Source organism: Camarhynchus parvulus, chromosome 28 (assembly GCF_901933205.1).
Source record: "Camarhynchus parvulus chromosome 28, STF_HiC, whole genome shotgun sequence".
Taxonomy (NCBI): Eukaryota; Metazoa; Chordata; class Aves; order Passeriformes; family Thraupidae; genus Camarhynchus; species Camarhynchus parvulus.
The window spans coordinates 1,140,428-1,166,352 of NC_044598.1; the positions used below are offsets into that span (position 1 = coordinate 1,140,428).

Sequence of the window (25,925 nt, forward strand, 5' to 3'; positions counted from 1 at the left end):
GACTTCGAACCTCCCCGGCCCCACCGGGACCCCCCACCCCAGTGCCGTTCCACGCCCCACACCGGATCCGTTTGTGTTAAAAGCGTTTCCTGCAGAAAAAGGGGAATTCTCCCCCCTCCCACCTGCAGCAGGTGTTTGCCCCTTACCTGCCTCTGCCCCGGGAAAGAATAAAGAGGTTTTTAACGCCATTTTAAGTTCAAACCTTTCCACTGGCATCAACACGAGCCAGGGGAGATTATTTGTAAAACAACATTGCCACTAGAGAAAAACCTTGAGCTAGGACTGCCCATGGATTAGGTGGGATAGAGGAGAGGGAAGATCCTTCACCCTTGGCCACATCTTAAAGAGATTCTGACAGAAATCAAGAGGAACGCTGGATTTTTTTGACAAAAGTGGAGTTTACCTAGCTGAGCTGGCAGGGATTTTAAGCAGAGTAAAGGATGCTGCGACTGAAATACTGAACTGGCATTTATTATCAAAGTCAGACTGTTTACATCTGTCAGGTCAACGAAATGCCACAACTACAAAAAAAGATTGTGCACATGGCAGTTCCAATGCAAAAAACCAGTAAAACGGGGCTCCCTCGGTTAAAAAAAGGACTTAAAATTACTCCAGAAAGCAACCGGGTCGGGCTGAACAGCTTTACATCCAGTCAGAGGAGGAGGAGCGGGGCAGTGGCGCAGGGCAGCGGCGCAGCCCCGCAGTGGTGCGGCCCTGCAGCGGTGCGGTGGCGCAGCCCTGCCGAGGTGCAGCACAGCCCTGCAGCGGCGCAGCCCTGCAGCGGTGCCTAGGCGTTGCGGTCGATCCGCACGTCGATCTCGCGGCCGCGCAGCTGCAGCCCGTTCATCATGCGGCACGCGCGCTCCGCCACCTCGGGCGACTCGAAGCGCACCACGCCGCAGCCCTTGGACTTGCCGTTCTCCATCTTGATGTCAGCGTAGAGCACGTGGCCTGCGGGCACAGCAGGGTCAGGCACTCTGCACCCAGTGCCTGTTCTCCACCCCAAGGACTGCTCCCCATCCTGGCTTTGGCACTCTCCATCCAGTCCCCATTCCTCACCCCAAGGACTCTCCCCATCTTGGCTTTGGCGTTCTCCATCCCAAGGACTGCTCCCCACCCTGGCTTTGGCACTCTCCATCCAGTCCCCATTCTCCACCCCAAGGACTGCTCCCCACCCTGGCTCTGGCACTGAGAGCTCTGGGAGGTTTATTCATATTAAAGAATTCCTCAGAGTGAAGAAAATAACTCACCACATTCATTGAATTTATCTTTCAGCATTTTCCATGTAAAATCAAAAGGCAGCTGTGGGAAGAGAGAAAGAAACCATTACTGCGGCTCTGCTGAATGACCTGCAGGCACCCTCCGCTCCCCAAAAACATAATCTATCCCAGGACAGCCACTGCCATAAAACCATGGATCACGGTCAGCCAGGAGCTCTCCTGGTAAGGAAATGGCTCCAACTGCCCCCAAAGAGTGGCAGCATCCAGTATCAGACATTGTGACTGGAAACCGAGCATGGATGGGATCAACACATCAGTGACAACGGGTGGGAAAGGAGGGGTGTGAAAGGGCAGGGGTGGGAGAAGGGGGCAGCATGAAAAGAAGAAGAAGGGGCACTCACATTTCTCACAAATATCTGACAGGCTTTCCGGGCCACGCCGGGCGCAGGGCCTCCGGCTCCTCCCAGGGACCCTGCAAAATTCCCTGCGAAGTTTCCCCGCTCCATGTCCATGGGCCGCTCGAAGTTGCTGCCCATGGGCAGCCCCATGCGCTCCATGCCCGCCCCCATGCCCTGCCCCATGGGCGGCCCCATCCTCTCCATGTTGGCGGCCCCGATGCGCTCCAGGCCCATCCTGTCCATGGGGGCGGCTCCCATCCTCTCTATCCCGATCCTGTCCATGGGCGGGCCCCCGATGCGCTCCAGCCCCGCGGGCATCCTCTCTATCACCTGCCCCATGCCCGCGCCCATGCCGGCGGGCACCATGCGCTCCAGGCCGATGCCCATCCTATCCATGCCCGCCCCCATGCGCTCCACGCCCGAGCCCATCCTGTCCATGGCGCCGCCCACGCGCTCGATGGCGGCGCCCATGCGCTCAATGCCGAAGCCGATGCCGGAGCCCATGCGCTCCATGCCCGGCCCCATGCGCTCCATGCCCGGCCCCATGCGCTCCAGGTTGGGCGCCAGGTGGTCGATGCCCAGCGGGGCCATGCGCTCCATGCCCGAGCCCATGCGCTCCACGTTGGAGCCCATGCGGTCCAGCACCAGCCCCATCCTGTCTATGTCCGAGCCCACCCGCTCCATGCCGTGCCCCATCCCGGCCGGCAGCCGCTCGATGCCCGAGCCCATGCGCTCGATGCCAGGGGCCATCCTCTCGATGCCGGGGATGCTGGCGTTGCCACCACCTGCAACACAGCACAGACAGCGTCAGCAGGGTGGGCACGCAGAGTCCTGAGGGCTGCTCGCTCTGCTGGGATCAATTCCCAGAGCTCAGAGCTCCCCCAGGCCAGGGCTCTGCGCCTGCAGGGTGAGGCAAACTCAGAGGCTCAGCTCAGACCCCCCTGCAGAGCTGCCCCAGCCCTGGGACCTCAAAATAAGGACGTGGAGCTACTGGGAGAGAGTCCAGAGGAGGCTGCAGAGCTGCTCCCAGGGCTGGAGCCCCTCTGGAGCTCTGGGAGAGCTGGGAGTGCCCACCTGGAGCAGGGAAGGCTCCAGGGAGAGCTCAGAGCCTGAAGGTGCTCCAGGAGAGCTGGGGAGGGACTGGGGACAAAGGATGGAGGGACATGACACAGGGAATGGCGCCCTTGATTCTGAAATGTTGGGATTTGGTCATTAAACCAAATTAAGCCTAGAAGTTGATGGAGGAACGCTGCCTGCTCAAAGATGTTTGGGTTCAGCTCTGCTCCAGAAATTCTGCAGTTTCATTACTGAGATGGTCCAGTATTTCCAAGGAACATGCTTGGAAGTTAAATGTGACACAGGCAGCAGGAGAAGCGGGATTTTGTTTTCACTGACAAAAATTAACAACTTCCCAGCAGCATTTAAAAGTCAGACAGCAAATTCCTACAGCAAATCTAAAAACTGCCTTTTTTTTATCTGTAACACCCCCGTAATTTTTGTGAGCAGTTCAGGGATGAAAAGCAGGCAGGAAATGGATTTCATATACTGCACTCACCTATTCCCCTCTCCAAGGTCTCTCCAAAACTCCGGGACATTCCCATCTCATTTCTTCCAAACTCCCTCTCAAATCCCCCTCCCATGGCCCGATCCATCTCTGCAAAGAGGAAGGGGAGAAGTTTGAAAGGGGTTTTATGGTCCTTGAGAGAATATTTTACCACAGGAATCATCTTGAAGATTCACAGCACAGGAAGGTTTTTGTGATTTTCTCCTGATCATTCTGTCACGGTTTCAGGAGCCCAAAGCCCCAAGGAAAAGCAGGATTTACCCCAAGCACATGGGAGGCTCTGGGCTCTGGACAGAGCCAGAATATTTCTGAATAAACCCTGCAAGGTCCCATCAATAAATCACTGGGTTTGTGCAGCTCAGAAGCCACAAGGGACTTGCGGACACAACTGGACAAACCACAAGTTATTCCCATAAAACTGAGAAGAGGATTCTGGCAAGAGGGATCCCTCCCAGGGAAGGCAGCAGGACACACGAGCAGCCAGTGCCTACCGCTCATCCTGCCCATGTTCATCCCGGCGGGGAAGCGGCCGATGTTCTCCATGCCACCAAAGGGACCTTCCATTCCTGAAAAACACATTTTGGGATTCTTTAGCAGGGCATTCCACACTGCACAGCCAGCAGCTGCTGCCACACAACAGTCCCATACAGCTCCCTAGCACCAGTTCCCAAAAAGGGGCCAGGATTTGGGCACAGCGTTATAAAAACCATGGAACCAGGGAGTGGTTTGGGTTGGGGTACTGAGGATCCAGTTCCAACCCCCAGGGATGGCACTTCCAGATCTCCTGAGCTAAGGAAGCACAGGCCATGTTTTATGGGATGTACCCACACGCCTGCAGCAGTTTGAATACCCAAAAAGGACCAAATTCTTGCTGAATTGGTGATGATTCCCCAGCACATCAATTCCTGCCGCACGCACACAGCTCAGTCTGCAGGACTTGCACAAAGGCCAAGCTATGAACAGATCAAGAACCACAGCTTACCTCCCATTTTATTCATTCCAAAGCCCATGCCTTCCATGCCCATTCCTCAAAATAAAAGAGAAAGCTTTATATAACAGGTGTCATCCAAGAAATTCCAGCCAAAGGCTGCAGAACTCAAACCACACAACACATCCATGGCTTGGGCTGAAGAGCTTACATGGGATAAGTCTGAGGAGATTTCAACATTCCTGCTCAGAAAATCAAGCAGCAAAGGGGAAAAACCCACTGGCATTTCGACATGGAAAGCTGAGTGTGTGCTACTTTTTAGGTGGCTCTTTGAAACTTGTGCTATTTCAAGAGATCCTCACCAAAGATTTGCAAGCCCACTAGAGGTGTTAAAAGTGAGAGATGGTTTGGAGTTTCATGGATCTTTGCAGTGTCTGCTGCTCATGCTCAAGAGTCAGAAAATGAGAGCTGTGTCTTGACCACAGTGAAAAAAAAAATAAAAATGGAGCAGTTGGTTAAATTCAAGTTTCCATTATCAAGCTGAACAAAAAAAACTCATTTGGCTTTAACATTCCTAAGAAACTAGCAACTTTTTGGGGAGGCAAACAAAGCTATCTACCTTCTACACAGCTTAAAGCTCTCATGAAACAAAAGCATAGGAGTAATCTTCTTACCTCCAGGTCCCATGTTGCCCATTCCCATGCCTTTGTTTAAATGATTTGCATCAATAGGTTGACCTCCAGGTCCTAATCCCATGCCAATACCACCAAGACCATCTGAAGAAAATATTCAGATATCAAAAAAGCCTTCTTTCCATAGTTTGACAAAACAGCAAGTTTTATTTCTTAAGTAATTGACTTTCATTCTCCAAAAAAAGCTTGCTGTGTCCCCCCTGTGGGGTGTGTACTGAAAGCAGGGAAGTGTGGAATAAATCAAGAGTAGATGTGTCTTGAAATAAGCTAAAAACTACCTCCAATTATTTGGTTTTATATTTAAATTTCCATCTTACTGCTGAGAAAACTTGGTTTGGAGCTGACTCCTGAAAAATAACTGGCTAGAACACTGCTTCATTTGGGCAAAGTCCTCATCTGAGGAGGGTGGAGTGGGCAATTTGGGAGAAGATCCCCTAAAGCTGTGCACAGTTCTCACCTCCAGCCCTGCCAGGGTTGGCCCCTTGCAGGGGAGAACTGAAGCACCCATGGATCAATGACAGCCACCGATGGAATTGGAGCACACAGCCAGCCTCTCTCTGAGCAAACACAACAGGCATTCCCAGGCATGGAGCTCAATCTGCCTTAAGGATTCCCCAGCCCAAAGAAAGAAGAAAAAGCCCTTTTTTTTCCTGAAGCAGGAAGAAAGTTCTCTGCTTGGCACAAACACCAGCTCATGGCATCCTCTGCCTGCAGGATTCCCTCGTTTCCAGCTCAGCACTGAACACAGGAGTGTTGAATCTTGTTTTAAAACAGCACAAGGTCCCCCTTCCCCGCCCCAGTAAAGGCCAAAATCCAGGCTTCCAGAGGGATTTAGGGAGTTTTACACCAAGGTAATGCAATTGGAACCCCATGACTTTGTCCTGAAGCCAGGAACGTCCTTACAGTGACACTGCTGCTGAGGAAGGCCTTGACAGGCACTGAGAGCTGAACTAGGGAGGGACTAATTAATGATCATTAATAATGGGCAATTTAGCAGCACACAACGGGTCTGGTTCCCAGGAAGAAAACAGCATCTGTCTGAATTCAGAGAATCCCAGAATGCCAGACTGGTTTGGGTTGGAAGGGACCTTAAAGCTCATCACTCCCAGCCCCTGCCCTTCCACAGCCCAGGCTGCTCAGGACAATTCAAATTCCACCAACAGCCCCAATTTAGCTGCATTTGAACAAACTCAGCCTCCAGCTCTTCCAGTCCCAACTCTTCTCTTCAGCATTCCAGTATTTCATCCCAGCATGGCTGAGGTTGGGAGGGGTCTCTGGAGGGTCTCAGCTCAGCCCAGATCACATCCACAGCTTTGGGTATTCCCAGGGATGGAGACTCCTCAGGAGCTCTGAGCAACCCAGTCACCCTCCCAGGAATGTTCCTTACATCCACGTGGAGCCTGTGGATTTCCACTGCTGCTTTGGACTTGATCTTTTAGTTCATTCAAATTCCAAGGTGGAAGGAGCAGCTTGGGGCAGCCAATTACTCTGAATTTTCATCTCCTGGGTTTTGGTCGATGCTTTCTGCATCCTGCACCTCCAAGAAGAGCCTGGTTCCCTCTTCTTTCCATATTTAATACATTGATAAGATCTCCTTTGGAAATGTGAAGGCCTGGAAGGCTCCCAAGTCCTGAAATCAGCCCTTCCAATTTAAGGGAAAACATTCCATTCCCAGAGCACCATCCCACAGAAGGAGGTGCTGATTCACTGTATTTCCATTAAATCCCACTATTAATGGAAGCCACTGGGATCCTGGAATTGCAATGGAGAGCTCTGGAAGCCTTGAGAAGGTGAATGTTTTAAGACAAGCTTCTGGCCATGAGCTGAAAGAAGTATCCAAAAAATCACTGAGCAGCTCTTCTTCGCTAGTCCCCTTTCTGAAATTATTCAGGAATTTGGATCCCAGTTTTCCAGTCTGAACCAGAGTTTTACTGGGGCTGGGACTGGTTCTCAGGTGCTGAACAGCCAAATAAAAAGCAGAAGATGTTGAATCATGCAGGGGACACTTACGAGGGAGTTGTTGGGGTCGCTCTGGAGGGAAGAAATCTCCCTTGGGGAAGGCTCGTTCATCCTAAAAGGAATTCAACATGTTAAAGTTGGCAAGGAAAGCAGGAAATTATTTCCTGATTCTTCAAACTTCGAATTAAAATACAGAAATTTCAAGTTAAAGCAGTCTTGACTGTAGTTTTGATTCATCCTTTAGCAAAATAATCTGAATTAACTTTCCCAGATTGCATCAATTCAGCAGGCAACAGGCAAATCGTCCATTTCCCCCTCTGGCTTTTGATCTACCCTTGGAACCACAAATCCCCCCCAGATCAGGAGGGCATTGCCAGGTCAGTGGGACTGGGGGTGTCCTCACCATTTTGACGTGCATGGGTCTGTCAAAGAGCAGCTGCCCATTGAACATGGCTGGGGGTCGTTAAGGATCATTGTTCAAGCACTGAGGGCTCTGACAGGAGAAAATGGGGAAAAGTTCCACAGCAACACCACGTTCTGAAGTGTGCCATGCCAGCAAACCTTCTGCCCAAGTCTGGCTCACACAAGGTTTAGTGGGTGCAGTGCAGAAGGGAATTAACAAAGAGAAATTTTGGGAAAGGAAAGAGGGATTATTTTCTTCCTATCCGTATCATAACCAGGAGCTGAGAGAGTAATATCTGGAATTTTATTGCTGTTTGGTTTCTAGGTGGTAAATCATTGCTTGGCCAGTGAAAGGGAACAGGAACACAACAGTTCCATGTGCCTTGGCACCAGGACCCTTTCCCTTTCCAGACAAATCTTTTCAGAGAATTGCATTTTAATACTAATTACAACCTAGAGACAGAAACTCATCTGGGATAGAAGTACATTTATCCACATAGGAAAGAGAATTTCCTTTGCTAAAGATCCTGAACAAACTGCACCAACTCCAACAAGATGGAATTTTGTCTCCATTTCACTTTTCCTTCCATTTCCCATCCACTTTAACCTGACCTCCCCTGCCATGGCAACATCCTCGATTGGAATACAATCCCCCCTCTGCCCTGCCACGTTCCCTGGGTTCCCTGCCCCGTGCCCAGGTTGCTGCCAAGGATACAGATGGCCTGCACGGCCTCGATGGCCTGCTCGAAGGTGACGGTGCCGATGCCGCGGCTCTTGCCGTCCTTGTCCTCCAGGATGTCGGCCCGCACCACCACCCCAGCCATGCTGAACACCTCCTTCAGCTTCTTCCAGCCCACCTTGTAGTCCAGCTGGAAAACAGGGCAGCGTTGGAAATGCAAGAAAGAAAACAGCTTTAGTGGGCTCCTGTCCTTGCCTGGTATTGGCACTGAAGCTGTCAGAGAGCTGAGATAAAATCCAATTAAAGTACACAGGTTTGTTCAAAAATCCCAGTTAACAGACACTGTGGTACACCTTAACTGAGAACCTCCTTTGCACAGAGAATCAACAGGACACAGAGGAACTTTTCCTGGAATTGCCAAGGCTTTTCCTCCCTCAATTTGCCCCAGCTGAGAGGCTCCCATGCAGGATTTGCAGCACTCACGTTGGCCACGAAGACGGTGCTGCCGAGGCGGCCGGCCTGCAGGGCGTGGATGATCTCGTTGGGGATGTTGGGGTTGTTCAGGATGCTGGGAGGGATGTTGATCATGCCAGGGCCACCAGGGCCGGGCCCGATGCCCATCCCTCCTGCTGCCATCACCTTCTGCATGGCCCTCCTGGCGTGCTCCCCGTCGGGGTCCTGGGGACACAAACACACACTCAGATCAGATCCCCTTCAAGGTCAGTGCCAGGGCTCCAACAGGCCCAGACAGAGTTTCCTTTATCCCAGGATATCTGCTCCCTAAGCACTCCCAGCCAACTGCCTCCCTTTCATTGTCAATTTGTTTTATTTTAGCCAACACCCAGCACCCTTTTATCATTTAAATGATACCTTTATGTCACAGACATATTATATGAAAAATCCTTTCATTAGGATCTTTTCTCCTGAGAAGCTGGAAAGTTTCAGCTTCTCCATGTTTTGCTGCTTTGGAATATGATTTGGAGAACTGTTTACCCAGCATGTGAAATTGTTTTTACTTGATGACCAATGACAGCCACCTGTGTCAAGGCTGTGAGCAGTCACAAGATTTTATTATCCATTCCTTGCTAGCATTCTGATGAAATCCTTTCTTCTATTCTTTTAGTATAGCTTTAATATATCATTTTCTTTTAATATAATATATAACATAAAATAATAAATCATCCTTCTGAAACATGGAGTCAAGATTTGCATCTCTTCCCTTGTCAGGACTGCCTGCAAATTCAACACCTTTATTATTGGTACCCTTTATTATTGGAGTTATTCCTCCCCAGGCATTTCCCTGGCTCCCAAGGTGTTTACCCATCATTAATACCAAGAGCAAAGCTCTGTTACACCTGTTCCAAACCCTGATAAACCCCCAGTGCCACAGGAGAGGGTTTGGAATGAACTCCCAGGACTGGCTGTCAATAGCAAAGCCACTAAAATGGAAACACATCTTTGAGGTATTCCAGGAAAGAGCTGATTCTGTGGAATTGTTGGTGGAATCCATTCATTCTGATGCAGAATTCAAAGGGAAGTTTGTAAAGAACAAACATGAGGGTTTCTGTGTCAAATCATTAACAAAGGAACTGCAATTAAAGCCAAACTCCTGCTTTGTCCTCACATCAAATTTAGTCTTGATAATCCCAAGTTCAGCAGTGGTTAAAATGATCAGAAAAAGGCTGACTGGGTTTTTTTATCCTGTTTAAGTCCTGCTTTCTGTCCATTATCCTCTGAGTCAGCCCTAAACCCTTAACAAGAACTCCCCCTTCCCCCTCCCTCTCTGCCAGAACAGATCCTCTCCTTACTTCTTTCACTTTCAGGGGTCTCCCACCAAGACTGTGCTTGTTCAGAACTTCAGCAGCCTTCTTCATGCTCTCCTCCATCTTGAACTCAACCACCCTGTGGGGACACAGCACAGCTCAGGAGGTTTTGTTTGGAGAAGCCTCCTTGGATTTCTGCTAAAAATTCAGAGTGAACTTACGCGCATCCCTGGCGAGGTGATTCCCCAGGGCAGTCACAGGGAGGAGGGAAGAGAGAAGAAATAAAGTCAGTGAAAGCCCAAATCACACACAACTATTTTATTATTAAAGCCAAATCACATCAGTTAAGCCCTACCAGCGAAAATAAATGTAACCTTACACAGGCAAGCCTCCAATAGTGGAATTCCATAACTTCTTAGGCCTTAACAGGATTAACCTGGGGTCTCTGAGCTTGTAACAAACACTAAATCCCGACTCTCCAAGAAATGCCACACGCTTCCTGTGACCTGCTCTTCCCTGGCATACAGCAAAACCCTCCACACTCTCACCCTACATCCATATCCTTCAGGACACTTAGGAGTGCTCCTATTGTCTTCCCTGACCCTGGGCTCAAGGCCCATGAAGGCACTGAACATTTACATTTAGGATTTTCCCTCTCTCTACTGGCCCAGGAAGTGGAGTTTGCAGCACCTGCTGTTGCACCCTGGCCCTTCCAAACTCAGCCAACCGCTCGAGTGACTTTTCCAAAGCACAGGAATATTCCAGAGCCCTGTCCTGCCTGCTGGGCTCCAGGGTCACACGGCCAACGCCAACGGCACGCAGGGAACAGCTCCTGACCGCAGAGCCCACCCCACCTCCTCCCATCCCACGGCACTCCTGACCTAGAGCCACTGCACATCCACACTCTGAGCCTCCCTGGCCTCCTGTCCAGCACACAGAAACATTTCAGGTAGAAAATCCACAAAGAAACTCTCAAACACTTACCCTTGACTTTCCTTCAGCGTCCATTAAGAGCTCCACGTATGTTACCTCACCAACTACAAATCAGATTCCAGACGACACAGATACCAAGGGAGAAAAGCCAAGAAAACAATGGGAATTTAGAACAATCAACAACCGTGTATGGAGCCTCTGCCTTATAAGAAAGCCCAGAAACACTCCATGTTCTCTAGACCACAAAACTGGACAATTACAGGTATGCAGTAAAGGCTTCAAGCACTTCAATATGTTCTTGGTTTTCCTCCACCTCAAAAGACAAATTTCCAGAGTTCCCTGGATCTTTAGTGCCCACTCATTACCTGAGGCAATCCAAACCCATGGGAAAGGCTGCAGGAACAAGTTACCTTCACTTCCCACAGAATGCAGTCCTGGCTCCATAATCCAGAATTTCAAGTGACTTGTTTTTGTCAGGATTTAAAAACAAAAAAGGAGTCACACGGAACCAACAGATCAAGAGATCACTGCCTGCCATTTATTTTAACAGGTTTTTTTAAAGACACAATAAATTCTATTTTAACATTAAAATCTGCCGTATTTGCTCTCAAGACAAAACTGTCAACAGCAAAAAGCAGTTTATGGAAAACTCCACCTTTCCTCACAGGATTGGGATTGCCTCTCTAGGACCAAATAACCCTGGCAGGGACCTCCAGAATGCAACTACCCAAATGGCTGCTGCCTTTGAAGGGAATGGCATACAGAACAATGGAACAAACACTTTCTTAAAAATATTTTTTGTTTCTGCTTTTAGAAGTCCTAGGGTTTAAATTTAAACCAGGAGGACTCCAAGCTGCATTATCTGGACAGTGGAATGTTTTATTTGTGGGAAACCACGAGCCAGTTGAGTATGAATAGTTTAACTGGAGCAAGGAACTGGGGTTTCACAGGACTCTGCCAGGCACAGAGGGAGGTGCTCAGCCCGACCTCCCCAGGCCCAGCAATTTACAGGACACTGAGCAAAACTGACAGCCTGGAAGGGCTCTCTTGAAGCTGGAAAAAAACAGGAATGCTTAATGAAACCACTGATCTGTAATCTCCATTTCTTTTTTAAACAATAGTTTAGCAGTAAGAGCATTCCACTCAGGGAACAGGATGAGCAGCTCTGATCCATTCCTGCTTTTGGGAGGACAATGTTTGAGGCTGGAAAAGGCTGGCAAGTCCCTCTGAAAGGGACTCCAGTGCAGTGTCCATTACCACCCACAGCTCCAGCAGCTGGATCCACGTTGGGATCAAGAAGGAATTCCAGCTGTAACCCCTCTGAGCTCCCACAGCACACGTGGGGCTGTTCCCAAGGAGTCCTGGGGGCTCAGCACTGCCACGAGGTTCTGTCGCCACCCAGCTCAACAGCAGCAGCCAGAGTCCAACCTCACCTGGGGCAGGAGGCATCAGCTCTTTCTTCCCAGGTGAGCTCCACTCCCAATCCTCTCTGAGCCACAGCTGCCAGGTCTGGCAGTGCCCGGAGTGAGGGCTCTGCTCTCCCACCTACAGCTCCTCACAAACAGCAACCCAAGGAGTGCCAAGCTTGAGGATATCCAATACAATTGAACATCTGCTCTTGTAACCAATCCCTGACTCTGAAGCACAAGATCTCCAGGAATCCCTTGGGAAGTTGAGTCTGTGCCGGTTTTGCTCAGAGCTTCCTGTTGGAGCCTTACAGATACAGGAAAATCCAAATATCCAGCCTGAAGTAGCTGCTTTGCTCTAAAGGACACCTGGACTTCCTGAAGAGCCCAATTTCAGAACAGCAGGAGGGGGGAATGACACCCCCACTGCAACAGCTCTGAGCCAAGCCAGAGCCCACAACCACTGCCATGAAAATGCAATAATTTCACCTTAAAATGTCTGAGAGGAGCCAACCCAACCCCTCTGCCAGGAGAACGTTGTCTGCAGCTGGCAAAGGAAACCTTTTTAAAGAAGCTAGGCTGGGTCACATTTTATTTGGGGTTTTGGGGGGTTTTTCTAGATCCCAAACCACAGGATGCCATGGAAAGGTACCAGGAGCAGATATCCATGTGCTAGACCAGGATAAATGCCCAGTGACCCTGGCAGGATTCCCTTGTGCCAGAGAACAGCTGGATTCTGACAGGAGCATCCCAGAGCCACAAGTGGAGACACTTCATCCAAGCACAAAAACTGTTACTTCAGGAGCTTCCCAAGGGAGGAAACTTCCCAAACACACTGGCTCCAAGTCACTGCACGTTCACTTAAGGAACATGTTCCCCATGGTGTCTTTAAGACTTAATGTAGGGGAGACTGATTTATGGATTCATTTGAAGCTCACACTTAAAGTTTGGAAATGCAGCTTTTCCCAAACCAAGAGACTGGAGCAGAATTTACTGCAATAACCAGAAATCTGAAGTGAAGGAAGCTTCAGTGCTATTTATCACAGGCACTATTTTTCATCCTCTTTAAAACTTTTCACCACTTCCCAAAGTTTATCAGTACAGAAAACACCAATGTTGAAGCTGGGCTGCTCCAGCAGAACTCCAACACTCTGCAGGGCCTGTCCAGGAAGCTCAGGTCAGGATTCACAGGGTGACCTGAGGCCCTGAAGACACATCTGGGAACTCCCCAGAACAAGCTCAGACAGAAATAACAACTTTAGCTTGCGCAATTTGATTTTAACAGTTTGAGACAAACCAAAGTGCTCTGAGAGGTGTGAAAGGTGCAGAAGGAAGTGGGAGCAAACACTGAACTGGGACATGGGAAATGCTTTGTAGCAGTTATTCCTTGGCCTCCAGGGCCAAAAGTAAATACTAAAAATATGGAAGGAAAACCCCAAACCGGCTGGATGTCTCATCTTCTGAAGAACCAGTGATCCAAGAGGATCAGAAAGCTTCACATTTGCAGTGTGAGGCAAAGCAGAGCTGGCCACAGCTCCTCCCTCATTTACAGGTAAAAGCTTGGGACAGACAACCCCTGAAAAGTTACAGGGGAGAGAAGAGGAGCAAGTTTTACATATGCAAAGCTTTGGCTGAAAAGGGAGAAGGAAAACCTTCCCAAAGCAGAGACAGCAGTCAGCAATTCTGTCACAGATGGGGAAGGGAAACTTCCCTTTTGCAAGAGAACACCCAGACAAAGTGGTGATTTAGGCTCTTGAAGAGCTCAGGCAGCAGAGGGAGTGGAAAGCTCCCTGCAGCCAGGGCAGGGCTGAGATTCCTTGGAAAGATGGTGAAAGCCCAAGGGAAACAGAGCAACTCATCAGAGACTTCAGCAAACGGAAGGGGGAACAGGCCAAGGGCAGAACAGCACATTCCTTCCCCATTCCTCCCTCCCTGGCTCCCCAGAACTCCACACTGTGACCAAATCCTGGGGACTCTGCACTAAGGTAACACCTCGTGTCTGCCAGCAAAACCAGGGAGTTCCAAGCAAGAACATCTCTTCATTGCATTACCAACATTCCCACTGCATACCTGTAATTGAGTTTCTCCAACCAATCCACTGGGATGCCCGAGCCACGGCGTGGGGAGACAGAGAGGTGGCACCTGGACAGCCTGGCCACTCCCAGGCTGCAGGAACAGCCCGAGCTGAGCTCCTGCTGCCACAGCAGCCCTGCAGAGCCCTCACACACCCAGGGTTTCCCCTTGGGCACAGAATTCCACCTGCTCCCAGAGCCTGGGACGTTTGGCCTGGTGTTCTTACGCTTCCAAAGCAAGAATTCCAAGGGGTCGGAGTTCCTGGGGCTTGGAACTGCTCTGCCTCGGGCCAAGGACTGAGCACAGCTCAGAGCAGCAGATTGGGAGAAGTCCAGAACAGCTCCAGGGCAAATCCAAACTGTTGGATTCACCAGCAGTGCCAAACCCCGGGAATGATCCCAGTTTTAGCAGGACAAGCCCTGCAGCCAGAAGGAAAAGGCTCCAATGTTCCCCTAGGAGCATCTGCTGGAATGAGCAGCTGAACAGCCCGGCAGGAAACAAGCTCAGCCCGGCCTCTGCCATCCACGGGAACTGGAGAGAAACCACCAGACACTGGGAACGGGATCCCACACAGCTCAGAGAGTTGGACACCTCCACACCCGGAGCACCAACGGCTCTGGGGCAGCCACGGGGCACTGAGGGCTCCATCCACAATCAGGTTCTGTTCAAGCAGCCCTTGAGGCTGACACTGCTGCCATGGCACAAAACCACTGCAGCCTCTCAAACAGCCCCTCATTAGGGAAGCTCCCAGGCCCCACGGCTGTTCCACAGACTCTGTTCCCTTCTGCCGCCACAGACAAACCATTAAAACCCTCTGGAACTTTGTTTTCCCCTTCTTTAGGCCACACCTCAAACACCTGAGCTGTCAGTCCTTGCCCAGCTCCAGCACAATGACCACTGCCCGCTACCCTGGCTGAGGCTCTGGATCCAGAAGTGCCCCACAGGAAATGTTGTGCTGTTACTCTGAACTCGGTTTAGACATTTTAAGGCTGGAGAAGCCAAGGATTTTCTTGCCACTCCACTGCACTGCCAAAGTGACTTGAAAACTAGGAAGCTGGGCACCAGCCTGAAGAAATGACACTACTTTAGACTTGTCACTTCTGGAGTACTCAGCTCAATCTCTTCATCTTCCTCAAGAGATGAAGGCCAGTTCAGGTCAGCAAAGGCAGCTCCCATCCACATGGGAATTAAAGAGAATTGTGGAAGGGGGAACACCACAAACCTGATTTCCAAAGCCCTGATTCTGCTGCAGCACATGCCAAAGCACCAACCTGATTTTGCAGGTCACCCTTAAACACACTGAACTGCAACCAATGGCAGGATGGCTCTTGAAGCCAGCCCAAACCCCTGTGAGTCTGGGGACACCGCTGGATATCCACGCACCAGAGCAGCACGTAACCACCTGAATGCCCAAAAACATTAAAATGCTTCAGAAAGTTCTGCTGCACTTCAAGGCTAAAACCTGCTGAAATGCTGGGGTTGGATCCCTAAGGAAAACACTGCTAATGCTGGGATGAGGCTCTATCAGCTGCATGCCACAGGAACCATGCCCTGGAAGGCTGCCAGGGACGAGACTGTGCAACACCCAGGAGGCTTCGGGAAGAGCTTTCCCAAACTCGTGTGGCCAAGTGCACCCAGAGGTGAGTGCTGAGCTGCAGAGAGAGCCAGGCACGGGCTGGAGCACAGACAGCCTCTCCACCTGAGCTGCACTTTACCTTTCTCTTTGACCAGGTCCTTCAGGGACTGCCACTTGACGTCGAAGGGGATGTTGGTGATGAAGGCTCGGTACCTCTTGGCGGGGTTGGCGTAGGGCTCGAAGCGGTTCCCTCCCCTCTTCATCCCCTTCTCCTTCTTCTTCTCATTGGGGGTCGGGCGCTCGCCTTCGCTGCAAGGAGAGAGCCCTGTGAGCTGCTGGGGATGGAGCAGGGCCAGAACCCCAAAAGGAACAAAACCAGAGAGCCCTGGGAGCTGCTGGGGATGGAGCAGGGCCAGAACCCCAGAGGGAACAAAACCAGAGCTGCAGCACTGAACCCCTGAGCAGTCTGGGTGGGAAGGGAACCTAAAGTCCAGCCCACCTTGAAAAAAACCAAACCAAGGGAACAAAAAGCTTCAGCCTCAGTCTTACATAATTCCCTTCACTAATCCAATTAATCTCCTTGCTCACTCAGTGTAGCTGGAGAAGATGCACCAACACATCCTGAGAGGAATTCAGAACACACCAGATAAAAAAGCTGAAGTTTCTACAACCTCTCTGTCCCGAGCTTTTCCCAACCTAGCACCTGTGCAGCCCTGCAAATTCCGGGTCAGAAATCCCAGGAAACCCCTTCAGAACCGTTTCAATCCCTGAACACACACAACAGCCTGCAGGGAAAAAGGAAATTAAGAATGTAGAAGCCTCTGAAGTTTTCTATTTGATAGTACTTCTATTCTCCCTGCTTCTATCACCCAGCAGCCAAAGCTTCTCCAGACACAGGGATGGGAATTTTCCAGCCTTTCACTGAACTTTTTTAAAGCTTCTTAATTAATGAAACAATTAAAACTCCAAAATTAGACTTGAAATAGGCCAATCCTTTTTCCACCTTCATTTCTGTTGGGTTGATGAAATAACACAAAATGCAGCTGCGTTAAAAGCTGCACTCAGATTTTAGTTGTTATTTCTTAAACTGGATTTCCCCAAGGCCACAGGAGTGTTGTGTTATCCCTGGGGAAATGAGAGCTCTGCCACGTGGAGCTGGACATCCCAAACAGAACTGCACCTGCAGACACAAACAAATTCCCTGGAGGCATCCCAAATATAACAGGGTCAGGAAAAGCAAAATCACAGCAGAGAGAAATCTTTATTTATACTTCCAGGAATTAACTGGCTGCTCATGCAGACAAACTGCTGATTCAGGAGTGGTGGGAACAGAACCCAGGGTGGGAACACCCTTCCCTGGGATGTCTCTGCCCCTGCCTGGCTCAAGCTGCACAGTCAATGAAATCGTGTCTGTCAGTATTTTATTGCCCAAAGCACAGGCTGACTGTTCTCCAATGGAAAAAACAAAAATGGATCTTTTTCCCCTAAAGCGACACTTGGAAAGCTGTTCCTGGTCTCGGGAAACACAAATCCAAGCTCCAGTCCGCAGCAGGAATCACAGCACACCAGGTTCAACCTGATTCTTATCACCCCGCCATAAAACCGAGCACAAAAACGCCCTGAGGGAGAGAAGTCCTTTCTATTCAGTGGATTTGGCACCAAAACCGGCTTTGCCAACGGCGGAATTTTCATCGAGCATCAACACGAGGAAGTGAGAAGCAGCAGAGGCTTTTTGTGCCCTTCATCCCCACGTTTACAGAGCCGGAACTGCAGCGCTGCTGATTCTGGTTTGAATTTCTCTAACTTTTTACCGAAGGATTGTGCAACCCCTCCCCGGCACCACCTTAAACTCTCACCCTCGAGGTGTTTGCGCTCCTAAATTCCCTCACGCGTAAATTACCTCCAAAAAGGAGCACACCCGGCTCCAAAGCGAGCAGCAGGATGAGGGGGGTGCTGAGAGCAACGGAGTTCTTACAACTTACTGACAGCACAGAAAGTAACGAACTCAAACATCCCCACGCTGGCACAGCCTGCTCCGCCCAGGGAGGCCCAAACTCCGCCAGAACTCAGCAGCAGCTTTTCCTGAGGGGATGGGGGTGACCCCAGGGCTCCCCGCCCGCCGGGACCGGGCCCAGAGCGCCGCGGGTGCCCCGGAGGCGCCTTCGGGACGGCCCCGCCCGGGATCCCAAGGCGTGCCCGGAGGGAGCGACGGTCTCAGCGCCAGGAGCGGCTCCGCACCGGTACCGACCTCTCCGGGACCCCTCGCCGGCCCCGGTCCGCCCCGCCGCCCTCAGGCCGGGCCCAGGAGCGGGGAGGCCGCACGCGGCCCCTCGGCCCCACCGGCAGCGCGGCCCCTCACGGCCCTCCTACCTCTTAGGGGGCGGCCCCCCCGCGCCGGCCGCCCCGTTGGGCGCTGGCGGAGCCGCCGCTGCCGCCGCGGCCGCCGCCGGGGGCGGCTCCATTTTCCCGGGGGCGTTTTGCGAGGCCGCGGCCGCCGCCATTTCCCAGCGCGTCCTTTGTGTGGGGAGCGCGGGGCACGACGGGACGGCGGCGCAGGCCGGGCCGCCAGGGGGCGCCGCTTCGCGCATGCGCGCGAGAGGAAATGGGTGATGGGCGGGGCGGCGGGAAGCGGCGCGTGAGGCGTTGCGCATGCGCGCTGAGGCGGTAATGGCGGGTGTGCGCGGGCGCGGTGTGGCGGCGCCGTGCAGGAGAGGCGGGCAGCACCGGCGAGTGAGGATCTGGGAATGCGCAGGGCTGCAGCCACGCGGTGCGGGCGGGGCTTGCGGCAGCGGCACCTGGGACTGCCCGCGCTGGGGGGCGCGCTGTACGGAATGGCGGCAACAGCAACGCCGCATGCGCAGTGCGGAGGTGCCGTACAGCATGGCTGCCACAGGCTGCGCATGCTCAGTGGAGTGAGCGAAAAAAACGGCTGCAAACTCAACAGGCCTCAGAGTCCTCGGTTTTTAGAAAGAACGTGACGTTTTAAACACAAACCAGACTGTCTGGGGACTGTTAGCTACATGATGAGTACGCGTCAGGGGAGATCAGGGGACACCGGGGCCCACATCCCGTGTTGCTGTGAGGAAGCCGAGTTTCCTCAGCCCCAGATCGCAGCTCTAGGCTTCCCCTGCCCCACGTCGCAGCCCCGGGGTTCCCCTGCCCCAGCCGAAGGACAGCCGCCCGCCAGGACCGAAGAATGCGCGGAACCCCTTGTGAGGCCGCGGCTTTCCGGAGGACTCTTGGCTGAGTTGTACAACAGCCGTGGGCGGATCCTTTGACTGGCAGCTGGATCAGCCAATAATAGGCGAGGATCGGGGAGGCAGCGGCTCGCTGCGCCAATGAGCGGCGGAGGGGGCGGGGCCACACCCGGAAGCGGCGAGGAGCGCGGGGGCAGCACCGGCAGCACCGGGGATTCGGAGAAGCCGCAGCAATGTCGGAACGGAAAGTGCTGAACGTGAGTTGGAGAAAAATCCCCGCCGAGGGGGCCGGGGGAGCGTCCCGAGCCGGGCGGGGCCAGGGGAGGGTTCCCCGAGGGCGCTGGGGGGGTCCCGGTTGGTTCGGGAGTCGCTCGGGATCCCGGGATCATCGAGGCTGGAAAAGACCCGGGACCGAGTCCCAGCTGTGCCCGGTGCCCGCCCTGTCCCCAGCCCCGAGCGCCGCGTGCCCGTCCAGGCCGTGCTTGGGCACCTCCAGGGATGGAGACTCCAGACCCCCCTGGGCAGCGCATTCAGAGTTTATGAACCCGATTCCTTCCCACGAAGGAATTCCCGGTATCCGCTTCAAACCCCCGCCGGGGCCGCTTCCTCTCATCCCATCGCTGTTCCCTGGCAGCAGAGCCCGAGCCCCACCTGGCTGCAGCCTCCTGGCGGAGCTGTGGGGAGTGAGGAGATTCCCGGTGCTCCAGCGTTCCCAAATCCGCTCTGTGTCCATAGAAACACTCCCAGCATTCCCAGATCTCCTCTCTCCACAGAAATATTACCCCCCGGACTTCGATCCGGCCAAGATCCCGGAGCTGAAGCTGCCCAAGGACCGGCAGTACGTGGTGAGGCTCATGGCTCCCTTCAACATGAGGTGAGAGCAGCCCTGGAGCTGTGGGGTCACCCCTGGAATAATGGGGTCACCCCTGGAATAATGGGGTCACCCCTGGAGCCGTGGGGTCACCCCTGGGAGGGGTTGGCATGGGTTGGAAGGGCCTCAAAGCCCACCCAGTGCCAGGAGCAGGGACACAGAGTCAGATTCTCAATTCCTCCTTCATCCTGGCCACCCCATAAATCCCCCACCCCATCCCTGTTGCCCCCTGTGGACGTTTCCCTGCCCCTGGCCAGGTGCAAGACGTGTGGGGAGTACATCTACAAGGGCAAGAAGTTCAACGCCCGCAAGGAGACGGTGCAGAACGAGTCCTACCTGGGGCTGCCCATCTTCCGCTTCTACATCAAGTGCACTCGCTGCCTGGCTGAGATCACCTTCAAGGTGAGCCCCCCTGAGCCCCAGCCTGGCTGAGATCACCTCCAAGGTGAGCCTGGCCTCAGCTCCAGCTGCATCCCAGGGTGTCACTGTCACTTCTGGAAAATCCCTCCGCCAGGATTTCCCTCCTGGGAAGCTGAGAAGCCTCAGGGAAAAAGGGAAGCAATCATTGTCTGATTGCTTCTCCGGTGTTTTGCTGCTTTGGGATGTGGTTGGAGATTGTTTGTCCAACAGGTGGCTGTTTGATTGGTTTCATATGAGTTGTTTTTATTTAATGACCAATCACAGCCAGCAGTGTCAAGACTCTGGCAGACAGAGAGTTTTCATTATCATTCTTGTTAAGCCTTCTGTCTGTATCCTTTCACTACTCTTTATACAGTTTAGTATAGCATTCTTTAATACAATATAGATCATAAAATAATAAATTAGCCCTCTAAGAACACGGAGTCAGATTCCCTCATCTCTCCCCTCGTCGGGGTTGCTGCAAATTCAACACCAGGGAGAGGCTGGAGCTGTGCCAGGGATGGAGAGCAGGGAAAGGTTTTCCCCAGGATGGTGGGATGGAGATCAGGGGAAGGTTTTCCCCAGGGGTGTGGGATGGAGATCAGGGGAAGGTTTTTCCCCAGGGGTGTGGGATGGAGATCAGGGAAAGGTTTTCCCCAGGGTGGTGGCATGGAGATCAGGGGAAGGTTTTTTCCCCTCAGGGTGGTGGGATGGAGATCAGGGGAAGGTTTTTTCCCCTCAGGGTGGTGGGATGGAGATCAGGGGAAGGTTTTCCCCAGGGGTTTGGGATGGAGATCAGGGGAAGGTTTTTCCCCAGGGGTTTGGGATGGAGATCAGGGGAAGGTTTTTCCCAGGGTGGTGGGGTGCTGAATTCCCCCAGGGAATGGGGGCTGCCAGGAGCCTCTGGCCAATGGGGTTGGTGGGGCTGTCCCCTTCAGAGGCAGGAGCTGCTGTCCCTTCCAGCTCAGGGAGTTCCATGATTCCCTGACTCTCCTGCCCAGCAAAGGCTGATGGAGTGGGGTTTTTGTTCACTAATCTGAGATTTTCTGGTTGATGTATTAAAGAGCGTGGTGGGTTTGGGAAAGCACACAAACGCCACAGCCGAGTCTCAGGGTGGGGTTTTGGCTGCATCAGCCCTTGGCCAGTTGATGGAGCTGGGGGCTGTGTGGCTCTGGGGGTGCCTGTGGGCTGCCTGGAGCAGGATCCCCACCCTCAGTGCTTCTGCTGCTGTTCCCCCCCAGACAGACCCCGAGAACACGGATTACACCATGGAGCACGGAGCCACCAGGAACTTCCAGGCAGAGAAGCTCCTGGAGGAGGAGGAGAAGAGGATGCAGAAGGAGAGGGAAGAGGAGGAGCTCAACAATCCCATGAAGGTACAAGGGCTGCAGGGGAACCTCTGCCGCTCTACCTGACCCTCCCCAGCCACAGCAGTGACTTTGTAGCCGTTCAGGCTTTCCTGTCCTACCCAAAAATGAGGATGGGGAGGATCCTCTTGCGCTTCATCCAGCGTGGGGAGCTGGTTGGGGGCTTCTGTCAGGCTCTGCTGCCTCAAATATCCCAACTTATCCCACCCAGGTCCTGGAGAACCGAACCAAGGACTCCAAGCTGGAGATGGAGGTCCTGGAGAACCTGCAGGAGCTGAAGGAGCTCAACCAGCGGCAGGCCAACGTGGACTTTGAGGCCATGCTGAAGCAGTACAAGGAGCTGGAGGAGGAGCAGAGGCGCAAGGAGCAGGAGGAGGACGAGCAGGAGATGAAGTGAGGGGGCTGGGAGAGGGGGGCTGAGTGACCAGGATTTGGGGGGGTGAGAGGAGATCCCAGCCTGTCCTGGCAAAGTGTTCGGGGAGAAGGAGTGGGAGGTCCTGCCAAGCCAACCAGGCTGGGATTCTGTGGGATCTGGGCTGCTGGGGGGGATTCTGTGGGATCTGGGCTGCTGGGGGGGATTCAGTCCTCCCATGGGCACAGTCCCCGCTCTGGGCTGGAGCTCCAGATCCCAGTGCTCCCACCCCTCAGGCTTGAACCTGATCCCATAGAACCCCCTGGGAAGGGGGATCCCGAGGCTCCTGTGCTGCTCCCAGGTGCCCTGGAGTGAGCAGGGCCTGGCAGTGGGATGGATCCAGCCGCAGCACTCCTGTGTCCCAGCAGGGCCATGCTGGAGCAGGCCCAGAACCGGCGGCTCCTGGTGGATTCCGACTCTGACGAGGACCCGGCCCAAGCCCGCCCCAAGCCCAGGGCCCAGACAAAACCCACGGACATCCTGCAGGAGGTGAGAGGGGCACAGCCTGCCCTGCCCTTCCCCAGCCCCGCTGCTCTGGCCTGGCGCTCTGTGTGCCCGTTGTGTCCCTCCCTGGGTGACACCAGGCTCGTGTCACGCCTGAGCAGCTCCCAAAGGCCGAGTGCGCTGGGCTGAGAGGAGCCCGGGATCTCTGGGGATTCCAGGCTGGGCTGGTGACAAAGGCAGGCATGGAGCTGTCCCCATCCTGTCCCCACCCTCCCTTCCTCGGGGAGAACAGCTCTGCTGGGCCCTGCTGCTGCTTCAGGCAGGATTTCAGTGTTCTGGGCTGGGCTGTGCATTCAGGCAGAACAAAAGAGCTGCCAGCCCCGGCCTGGAGGGGAGGGATTATCCCAACAAACAGCCCTGCCCCGGGGCTGCTGGGCTGGATCAAAGCTGCCGTGCCCGGGGTTAATCCCAGCCGTGGTCCCTGGCCTGGCACTAATCCCTGTGCCCAGGGCACTCAGACTCACTGGATCCACGGCTGGGCCACCTGCAGGCACCCAGGGCTGCTCAGTGGCCTTGAAAGGAGCTGATAAAACACAGAGAAAACAACTTTTACCCTGCAGGGAGGGATAGGACATGGGGGAATGGTCTGAACTGAGGCAGGGGAGGGTTGGGTTGGGTTTAAGGAGACTTTGGAGCAGATTGCCAGAGGAGCTGTGGCTGGAAGTGTCCAAGGTCAGGTTGGACAGGGCTTGGAGCCACCCGGGATAGTGAAAGGTGGGATGGGATGGGCTTTAAGGTCCTTTAAGATTCTTTTCTCTGCCTCCTCAGCACCCAGGGCCATCCCAAGGCTGGGTTGAGCTCTCTGGCAGTGGGACGTGGATCTCCAGGGGCAGCTTTGCAGATCCACATCCCCGTTTGTCCGGCCTGTGCCATCCCTGCCGGGCAGAATTCCCCCTCAGGCCCCTCTCCTGGTGTCTCTGCTGCTTTTATCCCCAATCCCCTCCAAGCTGGAGCCCCCTGACCCTGGCTGTGCCCACAGGACCCCCAGCCCCAGAGCAAGAAGCCCAGGATGGAGAGCTGGGAGCGCAGCGTGGGCAAGCTCAGCACCAAGGCCCAGCTGGCAGGGCTGGTGGCCCGCAGGAGGGAGAAGGAGAAGGCAGATCCTGCCCTGGAAAACGGCGTGGAAAGCAGAGGCACCGCGGCCAGCACCGGTACCTGGCCCTGGCTGGGCCCGGGGGGCTCTGACACCTCTTGGGCGGGGTTGGCTCCGTGCTCAGAGCCTGGGCTGGGGTCTCTGGTAGGGTGGTGTGATAACAGGGGGCTGTCCCCATTTCCAGGAGCTTCCTGTGGGAACAGAGGGCTGTCCCCATTTCCAGGAGCTTCCTGTGAGAACAGAGGGTTGTCCCCATTTCCACGAACTTCCTGGTGAAGCTGAGGCTCCCTCCTGGCTCTTGGCTCTCAGCCACGGCCTTGGGGACAGATTGGCAGGGCCAGGAGCTCCAAAACACCAGATACAGCCCTGGGGACGTCACAACAGCGAGATAGGGATGGAACAGCAGGAGAACTGCTTTGGTTTGGGGCCTGGTGATAAATCCAGCCTCACTGCTGGAGCTGGGAAGCTTTGAGGACCACAAAACAAGCTGGAAGGTTTTCCAGCCCCTCAGTGAGCTGCCCAGCAAGCCAGGGGAGCCGTGGGTTTGGGGAAGGACGTGGGGGATGGATTTGTTCTGGGCTGGTTGATCCTGAGCCTTTGGCTTAGTGAGTCCCCCTGCCCTCGGGGCATCCCTGGGAAGGGACAGCTCTGGGAGGTGTCCCCTTGTCCCTGTGCTCCCCCAGCCTCCTGCTCCTGGCCGCTGTCCCCTGGCGTGGTGGGAGCCCAGAGTGGCTCCTCTCTCCCTTTCCAGGGTCTGGAGTCTCCCGGGGGGCTGTGGAGGGACAAGGGGGTCCCAGACCTCGGTGTTCCCTGCAGAGTGGAGGAGGGAGGCTCAGCCGAGGGCTGCAGGAGCTTTTTGTCCCCCTGATTTATCCTCCCTGAGCTCAGGGTCCGTTCAGGGATGAGGCTCCATCCAGGCTGGCGTTCCCACACCGGGAGCTGCCCTGGGGAGGCTGGACCTGACCAGATCCTCTCCCTCCCTCCCCTTCCAGGCTCGCTTCCAGCAGCAGCAGCAGCAGCAGCAGCAGCCACGTCCTCGCTGGGTTTGTTGGGAGCCTACTCGGACAGCGAGGGCAGCGCCAGCGACTGAGGAGCCGGCGGGGCGGGGACAGCAGGGACAGGGCAGGGACCGGGCAGGACGGGGCTGTCCCCACTCCCTGCTGCTCTGGAAGCGCCCCAGGGGCCCGCGGCGTCCCGGGCGCCGCTGTTGCCGCCTCGGGCCGTGCAGCAGCAGCAGCAGCAGCAGCAGCAGCAGCAGCAGCAGCAGCAGCGCGCAGGGAAGGAGTTTCCCTGCAGCAGCCCCTGCTGGGTCCCAGCCCTGCTCCCAGGACGTGTTTGGAAGTGCCAGGGCTGCTCAGGACTCTGCTGTGTCCATTCTGGGGGTGCCACTGCCCTCACCCCGCCCAGTGACCGTGCCCAGGTCGGGTTTGGGGTGTCCTGACCCCCCCTCAGCAGGAAGGGGACCTTGGGGCTGTCCTCCCACCGGGGTGCAGGGGAAGGTGGGCGCTCAGCCCCCCTCCTTCACTTCCCGGGGTGTGTCAGGTGCCACCTTTGCACACCCCCGGGGGCTCCTGCAGCCCCTCAGTGCGGGGACAGGGCTGTCCTGCCACCAGCAGCCCCCCCAGATGTCCCCAGGAGCTCGGGGACAAAGCCCTCCCCACCGCTCATCAGCCACAGCTCCGGAATAAATGGGATCGGGCAGAGCCAGATCCGAGCTTCATCCCAGAGCTTCATCTTCATCAGAGACTCATTTGTACTGTGAGACCCTGCCCCAGGGACCCCCACCCCCGTGACAGGGACCCCCCCAGTGCCCACCCACCCCAAGTGGGGCTCTCTTCAGCCATGGCCATCAACTGCCCTCTCATCAAGGCACCCACCTCTAATTGCTGAGCAGCCTCTGGCTAATTAACGCCCTCACAGAGGGGTTGGGGGGCCCGGGGGGGCTCTGGGGCATCAGGGAGAGCTGGACAGAAACCCAGCCCCCCCATCCCAATTAGCATTCTGTGCACATGCCTTAATTAGCCTCTTCAAATATTCATGCTGGCCACTGGGCTCAGCCCGGGGCTGGGGGGGCATGAGGGGGGGTCTCAGGCCGTGTCCTCCCAGATGTGTCCCCCACTGCCCAGCTGTCACCACCCCCTGCACCAGCTGGGACCCCAGAAGGGACCCCAAGGAGAGGGGAGTGCCCCCTTTGTTCTGGGCACAGACAATGCCAGCAGGGGACTTGGGGCAAGGCTGGGGGGTCCCAACCTCCTGCCCCCCACCGTGTGGTGCCTGAGCCCCCCAAACCCCGCGGCCGGGGGTAGCAGAGCCCCCCGTGCCCCCAGGACGAGCTCCCCGGGCTGGGGGATGGAGCTGGGGGGGTCCTTGCTCCCCCCAAAGCCCTGCACGCCCCCAGCCCCGTGTGGGGGGGATCCCATCGCCGCGGTCCGGGGGTCCCGGTGCCCCCGCCCCATCACGCGGGGAGGGCCCGCCCGGTGTCACTCGGG

At 54.6% G+C, this 25,925-nt stretch overlaps 2 protein-coding genes across 4 annotated transcripts; one reads left to right on the top strand and one right to left on the bottom strand.

The window, feature by feature from the left end:
- Positions 1-450: 450 nt before the first annotated feature.
- Positions 451-18,126, bottom strand: HNRNPM (heterogeneous nuclear ribonucleoprotein M). 2 transcript variants are annotated; one of them, XM_030966509.1, is made up of 16 exons: positions 17,964-18,126; positions 15,733-15,902; positions 10,590-10,642; positions 9,827-9,834; positions 9,651-9,744; positions 8,326-8,520; positions 7,879-8,032; positions 7,165-7,214; positions 6,813-6,873; positions 4,785-4,886; positions 4,165-4,209; positions 3,674-3,748; positions 3,174-3,272; positions 1,622-2,403; positions 1,251-1,302; positions 451-951 (listed from the first exon to the last, which is right to left on the bottom strand). In XM_030966509.1, exons 1-16 carry the CDS (start codon positions 18,092-18,094, stop codon positions 788-790), a joined length of 2,235 nt encoding a protein of 744 aa, XP_030822369.1. In that variant the 5' UTR covers positions 18,095-18,126; the 3' UTR covers positions 451-787. The 2 variants fall into 2 exon arrangements, with proteins under 2 accessions (XP_030822369.1, XP_030822370.1); XM_030966510.1 differs by lacking the exons at positions 4,785-4,886; positions 17,964-18,126 and having other exon boundaries at positions 788-951.
- Positions 18,127-18,954: 828 nt separating this feature from the next.
- Positions 18,955-25,146, top strand: YJU2 (YJU2 splicing factor homolog). 2 transcript variants are annotated; one of them, XM_030966539.1, is made up of 8 exons: positions 18,955-19,047; positions 19,564-19,664; positions 19,919-20,063; positions 21,302-21,436; positions 21,639-21,820; positions 22,208-22,328; positions 23,323-23,494; positions 24,429-25,146. In XM_030966539.1, exons 1-8 carry the CDS (start codon positions 19,024-19,026, stop codon positions 24,524-24,526), a joined length of 978 nt encoding a protein of 325 aa, XP_030822399.1. In that variant the 5' UTR covers positions 18,955-19,023; the 3' UTR covers positions 24,527-25,146. The 2 variants fall into 2 exon arrangements, with proteins under 2 accessions (XP_030822399.1, XP_030822400.1); XM_030966540.1 differs by lacking the exon at positions 24,429-25,146 and adding an exon at positions 23,660-24,395.
- Positions 25,147-25,925: the final 779 nt, after the last annotated feature.

Bases quoted from the DNA above. Each gene is read 5' to 3' on its own strand.
- HNRNPM (XM_030966509.1), bottom strand. From the start codon at position 18,094: ATGGCGGCGGCCGCGGCCTCGCAAAACGCCCCCGGGAAAATGGAGCCG. The intron at 6,874-7,164 runs GTGAGGACACCC...AATTCCTTTTAG, and splicing joins GACCCATGCACGTCAAAATG to GATGAACGAGCCTTCCCCAA. The intron at 2,404-3,173 runs GTGAGTGCAGTA...GCTGTGTTGCAG, and splicing joins GACCTTGGAGAGGGGAATAG to GTGGTGGCAACGCCAGCATC.
- YJU2 (XM_030966539.1), top strand. From the start codon at position 19,024: ATGTCGGAACGGAAAGTGCTGAAC. The intron at 19,048-19,563 runs GTGAGTTGGAGA...CTCTCTCCACAG, and splicing joins CGGAACGGAAAGTGCTGAAC to AAATATTACCCCCCGGACTT. The intron at 23,495-24,428 runs GTACCTGGCCCT...CTCCCCTTCCAG, and splicing joins AGGCACCGCGGCCAGCACCG to GCTCGCTTCCAGCAGCAGCA.